This window comes from Trachymyrmex septentrionalis, unplaced genomic scaffold (assembly GCF_001594115.1).
Source record: "Trachymyrmex septentrionalis isolate Tsep2-gDNA-1 unplaced genomic scaffold, Tsep1.0 scaffold52, whole genome shotgun sequence".
In the NCBI taxonomy this organism is placed as follows: Eukaryota; Metazoa; Arthropoda; class Insecta; order Hymenoptera; family Formicidae; genus Trachymyrmex; species Trachymyrmex septentrionalis.
Genome location: NW_017305694.1, coordinates 1,562,655 through 1,575,179, shown reverse-complemented (window position 1 = coordinate 1,575,179; position 12,525 = coordinate 1,562,655). Strand labels below are relative to the sequence as shown.

The following is a 12,525-nucleotide window of genomic DNA, read 5'->3' as shown; positions in this document are numbered from 1 at the left end:
CCCCCCGTTTACTCGAAAATAACTTCATCTAATTTTCAAGAGGCCGACGAAAATCGCCGGAGGTGGAGCTAAATTATGGGAAGCGCCGTCACGTATTCGCGTTTCTCAACTTCGCGAGTTTCTATCGCGAAGGCAACGCGACTCGGTTTCACCGAAAAAAAGTCTGATAATTAAATCTACTATAATTATTATTAAAGCTTTGATGAAAATAATTTTAATCAAGTGTTTGTTAAACTTTAGAAGGGGACCTATTTTTAGAATCTTACAGAGAGCTTTTTCCTTAAGTAAGAAAATGGACAAATCAGAATTCTCTTATGGAATCTATTATCATTCTAATTCAGAATCTGATTGATACGGATTAATAAGAATTTTTTTTATTGATGTTGTCCAGACCATTTTCGACCATTTACAACCAGAAATGTTTCTCAGTGTTATTATAATTTAATAATTCATTGTATTCCTTGCGTCAAAATATGATTCTGACGCAATGACTTTGTTCCATATTTTGAAGCGCTATTATAGTACATAATATTATTATACGGCTTTCCGGTCCTATTAAGGTTAATGTAATCAAAACCAACTAAGCGCTAACTTTACTTTTCTGAATATTACTTTACTCTTCTAATTATTACAAAAACGATTGATTACACTACTATCATGTTTAGTAATATTTACTTAATATTGTACCAATATGCTAAGCAAAATACATTTAGCAGCAATTACCGGACTTTTTTTCAGTGTCTGTGTGATGCATTATACGACATGTGCACATCATGTGACACGATACTCTGCGCAATTCGCGAAATAAGAGATGTCGCACGATTTAAGGTCAGCTTGTGCGCACGCTGGCGATTTGGGTTCCGTCCATCCATCAGTTTTAGAAATATCGACACGCGCGAATGCGATTACATCCAGCAGTGTAACTCCGAAAATATTGCGAGATCGTAAACACATCGGTTGTTACTTGTCATCACGGCGGCAGAAAAGTAAACGTTCATATATAAGATATCCCGAGATATATTACAGTTTGGTTTATCCGATGGCCTTGTTGATAGCCTATCATGATGGATTTGTTATCATGATAAACATGATGCGTTTATCAGTAGCTAGAACAGAATTCGGTGCGCTGCCCTTTTCGAGATAAGGTGACCCAGTGACGTTTCGCGATCGCGAAAATTAAATCAGCTGATATCAAAGTCATATACTGTAATATATTAGTCTATGACAGGCGATTTTTTTTTTTCTTCGTGTACTACACTGAATTGAAAAGAGCAATAATTAATTTTTGAAACGATTTCACAAGAATAGAGGGAAATAAGAAATAAATTCAATAATGTTGACACAACGTAGAGTTTCTAAATTTCAACATTTTCTTAAATAAACAAAACGATTAAATCAAGTTATAAAGAGCTAAATTCAGATTCAGCTAAACTCAACTTCAATCATTCTACGCAGTTTCTAATGATTCACTCTTTATATTCGTCGTAGATCGAGAAGTCCGCGATAACTTCGAGACACGACTCCGGAGAATCGGGGAACGATCGATCAGGAAACTCTTTGCTGGCATTCATTTGTAACATCGTCATTTTCCGCGCCGGCCCCGCGTTGCGTCGTATGGAAATATCAAAAGCGCGCGAGGCCGCATATCGCGGTGATAATCTTAAAACGAATTAGCCGTTTCGTTTAGTCGTAATCTCGAGAAAGGCAAATTTAATACGCCATAGCGGAAGGGTTAACGAGCTCTGCCGAGCGCGACTTCGCGAGGCGCGATGCAAATTGGATTATCAAACCGCGCGATATTCCACCTGTTACGAATACTGGCACACCAACGGTATTACAGTAAAATTACGTGCAATAAAATGGAGGTAGATACCGATTAAAGACCCGGTTTTCACTTGTTGGTTAATGCCTGGCTTTGGCTTGACCTGATATCAATCAGGCAATATAAAAATCGCACCTTTCTACCTATGATTCATTACCAAACTGATGGTTTTCCAGTGAATGACTTTGACTGAGGCGCAATTTTTTACTTTCTGGTTAACCTATGATTTAAATTTCACCTGATAATAATGTAAAAAATTTTGTTTTTTTAAGTTATGATTATAATTACTAAACTGATGGGGTTTCGTAGCGATAACTTTGAGAGTTATTTACTACAAAATCATCAGCTTAGTGATTAAGCATAACTAGAAAGAAAAAAACAGAATTTTTACATTATCGTTAAGTTAAAGTTCGTTTATACGCAATATACGGTTACCTAAAGATTAAAGGTTATCAAGAGATTCATTAATGAAATTTATTCATGAATTTCTTGGCAACCTTTAATCTTCAGGTAACCATATACAGTGAAAACGGACCTAAGTGAGGTTAAATCTAAAGGAACACGGTAGTGCTCGCTGCGCTTATGGCTTAGCGTCGAGACACTACCGTGTCTCCTGAATCCACAAGTTAACCAGAAAATGAGAAACCGTGTCTAAATGTTATTCACTATACGAAACCATCGTAAGTTTTATGATTAATCATAGCTAGAAAAACATAATTTTTACATTATCATCAGGTTAAGTCTAAGCAAAAAGTTAACCAGAGAATGAAAAACTAGACCAAAAGTTACCAGTATAAAGCTATTAGTTTAGTAATTAATCATAAAGTTAGAAAAACTTGTCCAACCATTTTTACGTTATCATCAAATTAAGTGAGATTATGTAAACCTAAACTACAAGTTAATCAGATAATGAAAACGGGACCTGAAAGGTCCATTCTATGTACGAGAATAATCTCAAGCGTGCTCGGTGTCACGATACTAAGTTACGCATCTCACTGAGATATTTCGTGGCCTGAGAAACGGAGAAGCGTTAGTGTTATCTAATACGTAACAACGCGCAGGTAGAACAGAATCTCATAAAATTTCTTGAAACTTTGACTTTCGTTCGTCAATCTGGACTCGGTTAAATCAATTCTGTGGCTCATAAACAACGATAATATCAAATTATATTAATGAAATTCGTAAGAGGTCTTGGTAATTCGTATAAGAAAATCAGTAATAAATTCTACATCAGTCTCTTTAAAATTAAAATATTCACTTTCGCTCGTTGCGAGTCGCTTCTAATAAAAAAATGTAAGTAAGTGGATTTAATACCGTATTTATGTTATAATTTTCACCGTGTTGTTATCAACATCAACATCATATGGATTTAATATCATGAATTTTAAATAACGGACGCTGCAGAGATAACGATTATGATCGAAAAAGGTAGAGTCAAAATTGAACGCTGTGAAGAAATATGAGTGTGGCTTTAACACTGTACAGTATTTATATAATTCTCATCGTGTTAGTGTTTGTATCAACACCAACATGTCGGTGTAACACCATTTCAATCTTAAAACTTGAGATTTAAATTCACACCATGTTGATATTAATATAAACATCACAATGAAAATTATATAAACACCATGTGGTATTAAATTCCCCCACATGTTTCTATTAATACCAACACAGTGTGGATTCAAAATCAATTTTTTCAGTATCAAATGCACACCATCACGGTGTTGATATAAACTAGGATTGGCAAAATGTTTTAAACATGTTTTCTGTAATATTATTTACAGCATGTATAACTAAAACACGTTTAAAAGTAACGCAACATTTTGTTCTTTAAAAAAAAAAAAAAAAATGTTATTTTTTGCCAACAGCCCTAATAAACACCAATACGACGAGAATTATATACGGTGTTAAATCAACACTCGTATTCTTTTCGAAAGTAAATTCAATTCTGACGCTATCTGCTTCGGCCGTAATCGCTATTTCAAAGCCTGTTACGCTGCATTTTTTCCTCCCTGTATCTATATCTCACGTGTTATGTCTCGACAATGTAATATGGCACGCCGGGACGTGTGAACGTATCGCGCAGTTAGCCTCGCTCGCTCCCGCTGCCACGAGATAATTCTGCCCGGTACGATAATTAAACGCACGATGTGTTTCTCGAGGCGCGTATCGATTCGCCGCGTCGCGTCGGGTCCCCCGTATATCTACCAGAGCGTCTCTCTTCCTCGGAACCCGCTCTATAATAATCCCCGAAGCTCTCCACGAGGAGTGACCTTCGAAACCCGCGCGTCGCGTTTATCGCGATGAATAAAAGAATTATATTACCGACACGCGCGCGCGCGCGCTATCATTCGCGCCACGCGCGTAAAAAATCCAGTAAAACGTATTGTAAAAGAAAGAGGGAATGAAACTGGGAGAAGAGGTCTTATCGAGGAATTATCGAGAATCGAAGATGCGACGCATTTTCCTTTTCTTTTTTTTCTTTTTTTTTTTTTGATTTTTTTGTCGACTGCGCGAAAGAATACGACGTATCGTGAGATTACCGAGAAATGAACAAGAAATGTCGATTACAGGACGGCACTTTGGCGTTAATTAAACTTTCTTTCTTCTCTGCCTGCGTTATCTCTCGAGCGCATCGGATGGTTAATCGCTCGCTCTTTGTGGAAGGCAAGGAACCGTCTAAGCGATAACCTATCAGACTCCCCTCAGTTTACGCGCAAAGAATCCCTCCTTTTTTTTTCATCTTTCTCTTTCAAGTTTAAAACGGAAAGAACGGTCTTGCTAAAGTATCTAGAAAAGCTACAAATCTGAAAATAATTTTATTAGTCCATCCAAATAATTATGTAGGATGCTAATCAAGTTGCCAAAGTGGCAACTTGAAACTTTTCGCATCATTGCTTATACATATATGATTATACCCCTTTAATGGTAATGAATTTTCAAAACGTATCCAGGAATGGTGGGGTCGGATCTTTAACAGACAATATGCGTATCTAAGGTTTGTTTTCCCAATATACGATTACCTAAAGATTAAATATTATCAGAAAATTCATGAATGAATTCCATTGACGAATATTTAATTTTTAGGTATCGTACATTGAAAACGGGCTTAAGAGATAACAAGATGTCGTAAAACGTTTTTTCGAGTCGAAAATATGTGTAAAAGGCATCATAAAAAGATCTTCTAGAGTCTAGAAAATCTCTTTATAATGTCTTTTACAAATATTATTTATAACCTAGACAATACGTGTTGTCTCGTCGTCTGAGTTTGTTTTCTTCATCTTTCACCTGATCAATATACAAAATGGATAAGAAAATAAATAATATAAAACTTCTGTTTATTTATAAATAAGAAATATAATAAAGTTTATTAATTGATTTTAAATAATTATAATAAAACAAACGCTTTGAACAACTGACAAAGTCGCAACTCTGATGTCACAAAGAGTTATTTTGACTAATAAAATCATTTTAAGATCTGTATTTAGGTACTAATTGTTTTTAGATACTTTAACAACATTGTTCTTTCTGTGCAGCAACAGGCACGTTGAATGAGATCGCCATGTTTCGCGATAACACTGCAAATCCAATATTTCTAATGTTTTCATATAATAAGTAAAATCGAACGTTTTCATAGAATAAGTATTTTCATACATGAATATATACTATGTGCGTGATTTAATTTTCCATATATAAAAGTAACACTACATTACATTTTAAATGTGTAAATCCATTTATGTAGTATAGTGTTATTTTTACACGGAAAATTAAATCACAGAGAAAGATCGGTTTTGCTGGAATATCTAAAAATGTAGTTAGATGCAAATCTGAAATAAGTTTGTTTGGATTATCAAAATAATTATGCAGGATGCTTAAACTGGTTATATACCTAATGCTTGTATCACACTAGTGATTGGAGATTGAGTCTGCATTCGCGTTTGCGTCTCCTGACCAATTAGAAAAGGCTACTGGCCAAAAATTCCTTTCTTCTGATGCCTTTACAAATATTAAAATAATTGCGTTCAACAAAGAAAGCAGCTTTGTAACTATTGTAAAATTCTTTAATATTGGTTTATACATTTAGATTCAGTGAGGAATTAAACGCAAGACCAATCATATTAAAAGATTTTTACACAACAATTATAATATTAAAACTTTTTTGTAATATTGTCATCAAGATTTAAGCGTTTTATATAATTATTTTAACGTTTAATAACATTATTTTCAGATCTGTATTTATAGCTAAATTTTTACACTTTAGCAAAACTGTTCTTTTAGTATATATGAAGGTATTTTATCACATACTTGGATTCATACAATGAATCCAAGTGAAACTATCTGAATTATCAGTGGATAATCACTGATATTAGTTCTAAGTATGCCATTAGTAATCACTGAATGAAACGTGGAATCCCTATCTAACTAATAACTTATATAGCTCTAATTAATCTTACTTTAGTACATATAAATTTACTTTAGTAATATACAATAAATTCAATGTATATGATATTGGAAGATTGGAACCGAACATAACGTAAGTAACGGTATTTTAATTATATAATGTCCACACTTCCTTTGTTTTTCAGTTGAATTTCACTGATTACCCAGTGCCAAGTATATGCCACTAGATAATCAATTACCCAATTCAGATTCAGAGAGAAAAAAAAAATATAATAATAAAAAGATATTCATGTTGGAGCAGCCCGGTGACTGGTCGACAGTCACGATAAAAATTCTCTCGTCGCCAATCGGAGTCGACAGAGAGTTCGCCGATGTGACTGACCTTCGCAAATCCCGTCGCTGAAAATGCGACCGCCGTCGCGTTTTCGTCGCCGTTGCATGACGAACCGTATGCGAAATACATATCGACCCGTGTTAATACGTGCGTCAGTGCGGCGCGATTCAGCTGGTGAATATATAGAGACCGCTTTATTTTTACGCGCGTGCTAAAGACGCTCTGTCACTTCGTCGGTCTTGCTTCGAATTCGCGGCGTACGACGGACGAAGTGTGGCGTCTCAATTAACGTTCTTCGTGGCTTTCCGTCACTCTCTTTCTAAATCCCCTCTCTCTGTCTCTATCTCTCTTTGTCTCTCCGTGGTTCTGAATTCCCTTTCGACAGGCGGGCCACGGAATTCGGGGCGAGTTTCGAATGAAAACCCGAGAGATCTTTTCTCGAGAGAGTGGCGCTCTATTTGTAGAACAGGGAACAAAGGGAGTAAAAGCAAGGAAAAAAATAAAGAGATATAGAGAGAAATAGGTAAAGATGTAAAAGATGAAAGAGGAAGGAAAAACGAAGAGTGGAAGAGCCATCATTCTGAGATCCCTGTATCCGAACTCTCAGTCTCTCTTGTGTTCTTCTCGATTGCACCGTAATAATCAACGTTACGAAAGTATTATTCACGCATGCTATAAGAACAAAGAGACAAAGAAAGCTTCGTTTGAATTAGAGATCTTACATTGAGAGAAAAAATTTGAATAAATGTTTCTAACTATAATTACATTAATATTATTAATCCAATTATTTTATTATGTAAATTATTAATGTAATTGTATTATGAATATCTTAGAACATGTGAATACACAACTAATTAGGAATTTTTCTTATCAGTTGTATAATTACATGTTACTGTAATTACATTACAGTAATATGTTATTATAATTGTTACTGCTATAGTAAATAATAATAACAATAATTCTATCAACAAATATATATAGCTGGCAACCAAAACTGACTGTATAATAAAAGAGATTATTATTACCATAAAAACAATTACTATAAATTATATAAGTTAAATATTTTTGTGACCATATCACAGTTAAATCTAGAATGCCAAATTTAACCTAATTTAATAGCATGTTTCACTGACAGAACTCGTGCACATTAAAGCTGTTGTACACTAAACTGAATGTAAAAGTGAGATATCTCAATTAAAAAATAAAATACCGAATGTACATTTTATCAAATAGGAGAATAAAATGCATTGAGGATTTAGCGGTTTAATTCGTTTCTACATTTTTATTAAACGTACATATATGCGTCGATTTGTGTATAACGGCTAAGCTTTAAAGTGCACTGACAATGAGTGCGCACCAGCTCTGTCAGTGAAAAACGCTATATGATCACTGCTCCTATTAAATATTAAATATTGTTAATTTATATTAAAAAACGATAGTTAAATTCGAACACTGTAAATTTAATAGTACGTGGTTGTCCGAAAAAATATTTAACGAAATTCCGTCGTAGGATCTCTAATTCGAACGAAATAATCGGCAGACGTGATATCGGGCGCTTCAGTAACGGCGGAGCACGAACCGCGTGATTATTTCACAAATAAATAACAAAGGCAGGTGTAAACGAGGTGTCTTCGAAAGGCACGACCGGGGAGGGAGTCGGAGGGACAGAGAGAAAGAGAGCGCGAAAGAGAGAGGGAGGGAAAACAAAAGGAGCAGCGAACGTGAGCGAGCGAGCGAGCGGGACGACACGCTCGCTCACGCTCGTCCACGCACGAACGAACGAACGCGTACGCGCAAGCGCCTACGAGTCAGCTGGTTAAAAACAGCTGTGGCCGAAACGTCGACAAAGCGGACGGTTTCGAGACGGGTTAAATGTCCGCCGTGCGATAATGAAATATGTAACGCGACGTTTTTCTCTCCCGACGTCCAACTCGCTACGTCTCTCGCGAGTTCTCGCCGGCAATCGCCGGCAATAAATGCCGATTATCACGGCGATTATTGTTCTCGATAAGCGAGCCAGCGATTCGCTACGTGCACGCACACATTTACAACGTTGGGTACAGAGCGCTGAAAAAAAAAAAACTGGATGCACGAGTAGTTGATAGTTAAAAGACCGGAGAAGGGGGACAAGAGTTTTTTTTAATTTCAATAAAAGTTTAGTAGTCTATAAAAAAAAAATTATGGAAAACGTTTTTATCTTCGCTTAATAAAATCGCTTTTCTTTATAGATGTCCTTGGTCGAATCCTTAAATTTCCATGAAACCTTTAGTGGTCTATAAAAGAATGATCGAAAACGTTTGATTTTTAATGAAATCGTTATTCTTTATAGATATGACTTTATAGATGATTCTTTTTAAGTTGAATCTTTCTATGCAACTTTAATCTAAAAAAAAAAACGATCGATGTTTAACGGAAACATTTCAATCTTTTAATGAAATCGTTATTCTTAAATATTCATAGCTTTTCCGCCGATACAGATTTACTTATCATCTGTTTAATAGTAATGTAAAAAAGAAACGGGGGAAAAATTTTCCACAAATATGCTGAAAGACTTTTAGATTCATCATCTAAACAAAAACAACTAACGAATTCTTATCTTTCTGTTTACACCAACTAGACGTTAATCGAAAGGAATTTAAAAACGCGACGGTCGATCGTACCAACATTGGGTGTCAAAATTAGAAAATTACAAAACTAGATAATTACTCCAAAAAAAAAAACGTTGATTTTCCACGCAGTGTCGGATCAACGCAAAAGATTCGTCACATTCGTGAAACGAATCCGGAAACAAAGCATCGACACAGAATCGAGATAAATCATTTCTAACTGTGTGGCATGCTCCTTTTCTCATCCGGAGAGAAATATTTTCAATCTCCTCTTCACAAAGGGAGCTCCAGTTTTCTATCATCATGCAATAAAACAGAGCTCGGTGGATGGATGTCAGACCTTTTGCGTCGACCCGATAGACTAAAAAAGGGCTCCCTTTAGGACTGCGAGCGAGAGGTCTACCCGCGCATAGTTTTTCAGCACCCTGTATAAAACACACGCATGAAGGCAGGCAGGCAGGCATGCAGGCAGGCAGACACATACATAAACGCACGGAGAGACGCGCGCGTGCAAAGAGGAGACGCATTTGCGACTCGCTCTCACGTGTGCGCCGCCAGTACGCAACATAGGTATAGAATCGCACGAGGTACTTATCGGACGCAGCATAGAGGAAGGGGGGGAGTGGAGGGGGGAGGCCTTTCATAAAGCCAGCTCTCCAAGGATACAGTTTGATAACGTCCGTGTCCATGCGTCGCTTGCCGGCGCTGGGGGACGACATATTTATCGGCGCTGCTCGCTCGTCGGCGGTGCTGAGTTCGGCAGGGGCCCTTCCTCGCCCCGCGGCGCTCCTGGTAGCGTCCTCCACCACTACCTCTCCTTCCGCCGCCTCCTACCGCTGCGCGTGGATCAGCTGAGCCCGACAGGCACTCCGTCGTGCCCTCGGGAGGGCCCTCTGGACAAGCGCCTCGTCAATTATCCTTCTTCAGCGAAGGAACAATTCACCGGCCAACTCCTCGCGGCCCCGTACTTCGGCACTCCGGCGACGCGCACTTCTGTCTCCAACGTTAATGTAAACCGAGCTTATATTCAGCGCACTGAACGACCGAGAGAGAGAGAGACAGAAAGAAAGGGGGGGGGGAGAGAGAGAGAGAGAGAGAGAGAGAGAGAGAGCGTCAGTAGCGAAGAAGGGAGCGCACGGGTATATACGAAAGGAGGGGGGGGGAGAGAGAGAGAGAGAGAGAGAGATGCACACGGACGTTGCGCGACGGACGAAGAGCAGGAAAAGAAATAAGAAAAAAATAAAGACGGCACGCTCGTAAACGCAAACGATCAACCAGTCGATCGACAGATCCCTTTCTCGGAGGCTCGCCCTGACGAAGGGCGGGTAACGCGAGGTGAGGTGAGATTCGCGAACGATCGACTTCGATTCGACGCGGATGAACGCGATGTGGAACAATCCGCCGCGAGGTGAAAACTGCGTTCGTCCGAACGCTGCGCTGCGCTGCGTTGCGTCCGTCTTTCTTTTCTTCCTTTCTTCGTTTCCCTCCTCCACGAAGCGCGCTGTGAGCGTCGCGTGTGCGTCTCTCCCTTCCTGAATCCCCCCCCTCTCTCTCTCTCTCTCTCTCTCTCTTTCTCTGCCGTTGTATATGTGTATATAAACGATTCGTGCGTCTCTTTCTCTCTCCCCTCGCTCGCTCTCTGCTCGTGGAAGAAAAATCTCGAGTACTACCAAAGACGAGAAGAATCGTTTCACCTTCTCTTTTAAAGGGTCACCTCCTCCTGCTCCAAGTACTCCTTCTCGCGCGGACCAGGCCAAGGAAGCCACAGGGAGGCTAGAGGATCATTTCGTCAACGTCGTCGATGACGAGATCGTCGCGCACGTCAACTGCCCGTGTTCCTCTCACTCGCGGGTCGCTTTCTTTCTCTCTCTTTCTCTCTCTCTCTCTCTTTTCTTTTCCTGGCTCGCGTGCGCGTACACACGGAAAAAACCGTCCCCGTCCTCCTGCCAGAGAGAGAGCCTAACGCCAACCGCCGTCACGTAAACGCCTGATCCTTCTCTCTCTCTCTCTCTCTCTTTCTCGCGCGCGCGCTCCCTCTCTCTCTCTCTCACTCTCGTGCAACCCGCGACCTGTCAATCCACGATCTTCGCCACCATCTGATTGCGTTCTCGTCGCTTGCACACTGGACTCTCCTGGCTCAACCGACGCTGCTGCCTCCGACGAGCGACGACAGCAGCGCTCGGCGCGTGCGCACCATTTCTTTGCGAAAATCTCTCGAGCTTCTCGAGTGAAACTATCCACGAATTTTTGAGCAAATATATAACGCGTCGCCATTTTCCATCGCTAGCCGTTGCGGCGGGTATTTTAATCCTTTATAACCCGGATTTTGAAATCATATATTAATATTCTAGTTTATATTTTGTACTTGATACGAGCACTAATTAGTAATTTTCTATTGAATTCTCTTAATTTCGGAGATATGTGTAAACATATGTATGATATGTTGTACATGTGTATTTAATTAATCAATTTGATGCATATTATATCAGTTTACTACGTCATTCTTTAAATACACTGCTAAAATTTAGATAATTTAATTGAAAGTTACTATAGTTAATACGCGCATCAAATACTCGGCGTAAAAAGAGTCAATATATTGATTTATTTAATTTTAAAAACAATTTTTACATAACTTATATAAATTTGTTCATAGCCATAAAAAAATTTTGGGCTTAAAAGATTAATGCCGATATTTGTAGCGTGAAGATATAATTTTGCCTAAAGTATATAAGAATTTAACTCTTACAATACATATAGTACAATTTGGTGCCTCATCTGTCCAAACATGGGTCACTAGAATCTCCGTCCTTTTTTTTCACCTATTCAAAATTTAGGTTCAAAAAATGTTAACATAGTTTCAACTTTCTAGAATAAATATTGAAATTTCAGTTTGGAAAATAATAAAATGTGTTATAATTATTATAATTACCGAAAGACTTACCGAACTTACAGAAATCACTCGATCATTAGTGACCCAACCTTGGTAAGGGTTAATTAGATACAGATCTGAAAGTATTTTTGTTTATACCATCAAAATAATTATATAATAGGCTCAAACTGCAGGTATTAGAATGTTAAATTTTCGCAGCATTGATTGTGTTTAACAGAATAAATAGCTTTGCTGTTAATTGTACAATTTTTTAAGAATACATCAAGTGTATAGTCTTTGTAAAAATGATTGATTGAAAATTTATACCTTTTATATAAAAATGAATGTTATATACACATGAAGCAATTTAATAAGATCTATACAATAACACAATTTTGCAGCTTAAATTAAAAATTGCTCATTATATTTTAATTATTTTTTAAAAATATGTCTATTGAAAGAATTTTTTGTCCAGGTTCTAAATCTCCATCAA

At 37.9% G+C, this 12,525-nt stretch overlaps 1 protein-coding gene across 1 annotated transcript in view; it reads right to left on the bottom strand.

Moving 5' to 3' along the window:
• LOC108751855 (ubiquitin-conjugating enzyme E2 H) overlaps window positions 1–11,317 on the bottom strand; it is a 53,533-nt gene extending 42,216 nt beyond the window's left edge. Inside the window, exons 1-2 of the mRNA XM_018492322.1 lie at window positions 10,858–11,317; window positions 9,830–10,198 (exon numbers count right to left, since the gene is read on the bottom strand). Of these exons, the coding sequence (XP_018347824.1) occupies window positions 9,830–9,882 (53 nt within the window). The 5' untranslated portion in view covers window positions 9,883–10,198; window positions 10,858–11,317. The remainder of the gene's footprint in view (window positions 1–9,829; window positions 10,199–10,857) is intronic.
• Window positions 11,318–12,525: the final 1,208 nt, after the last annotated feature.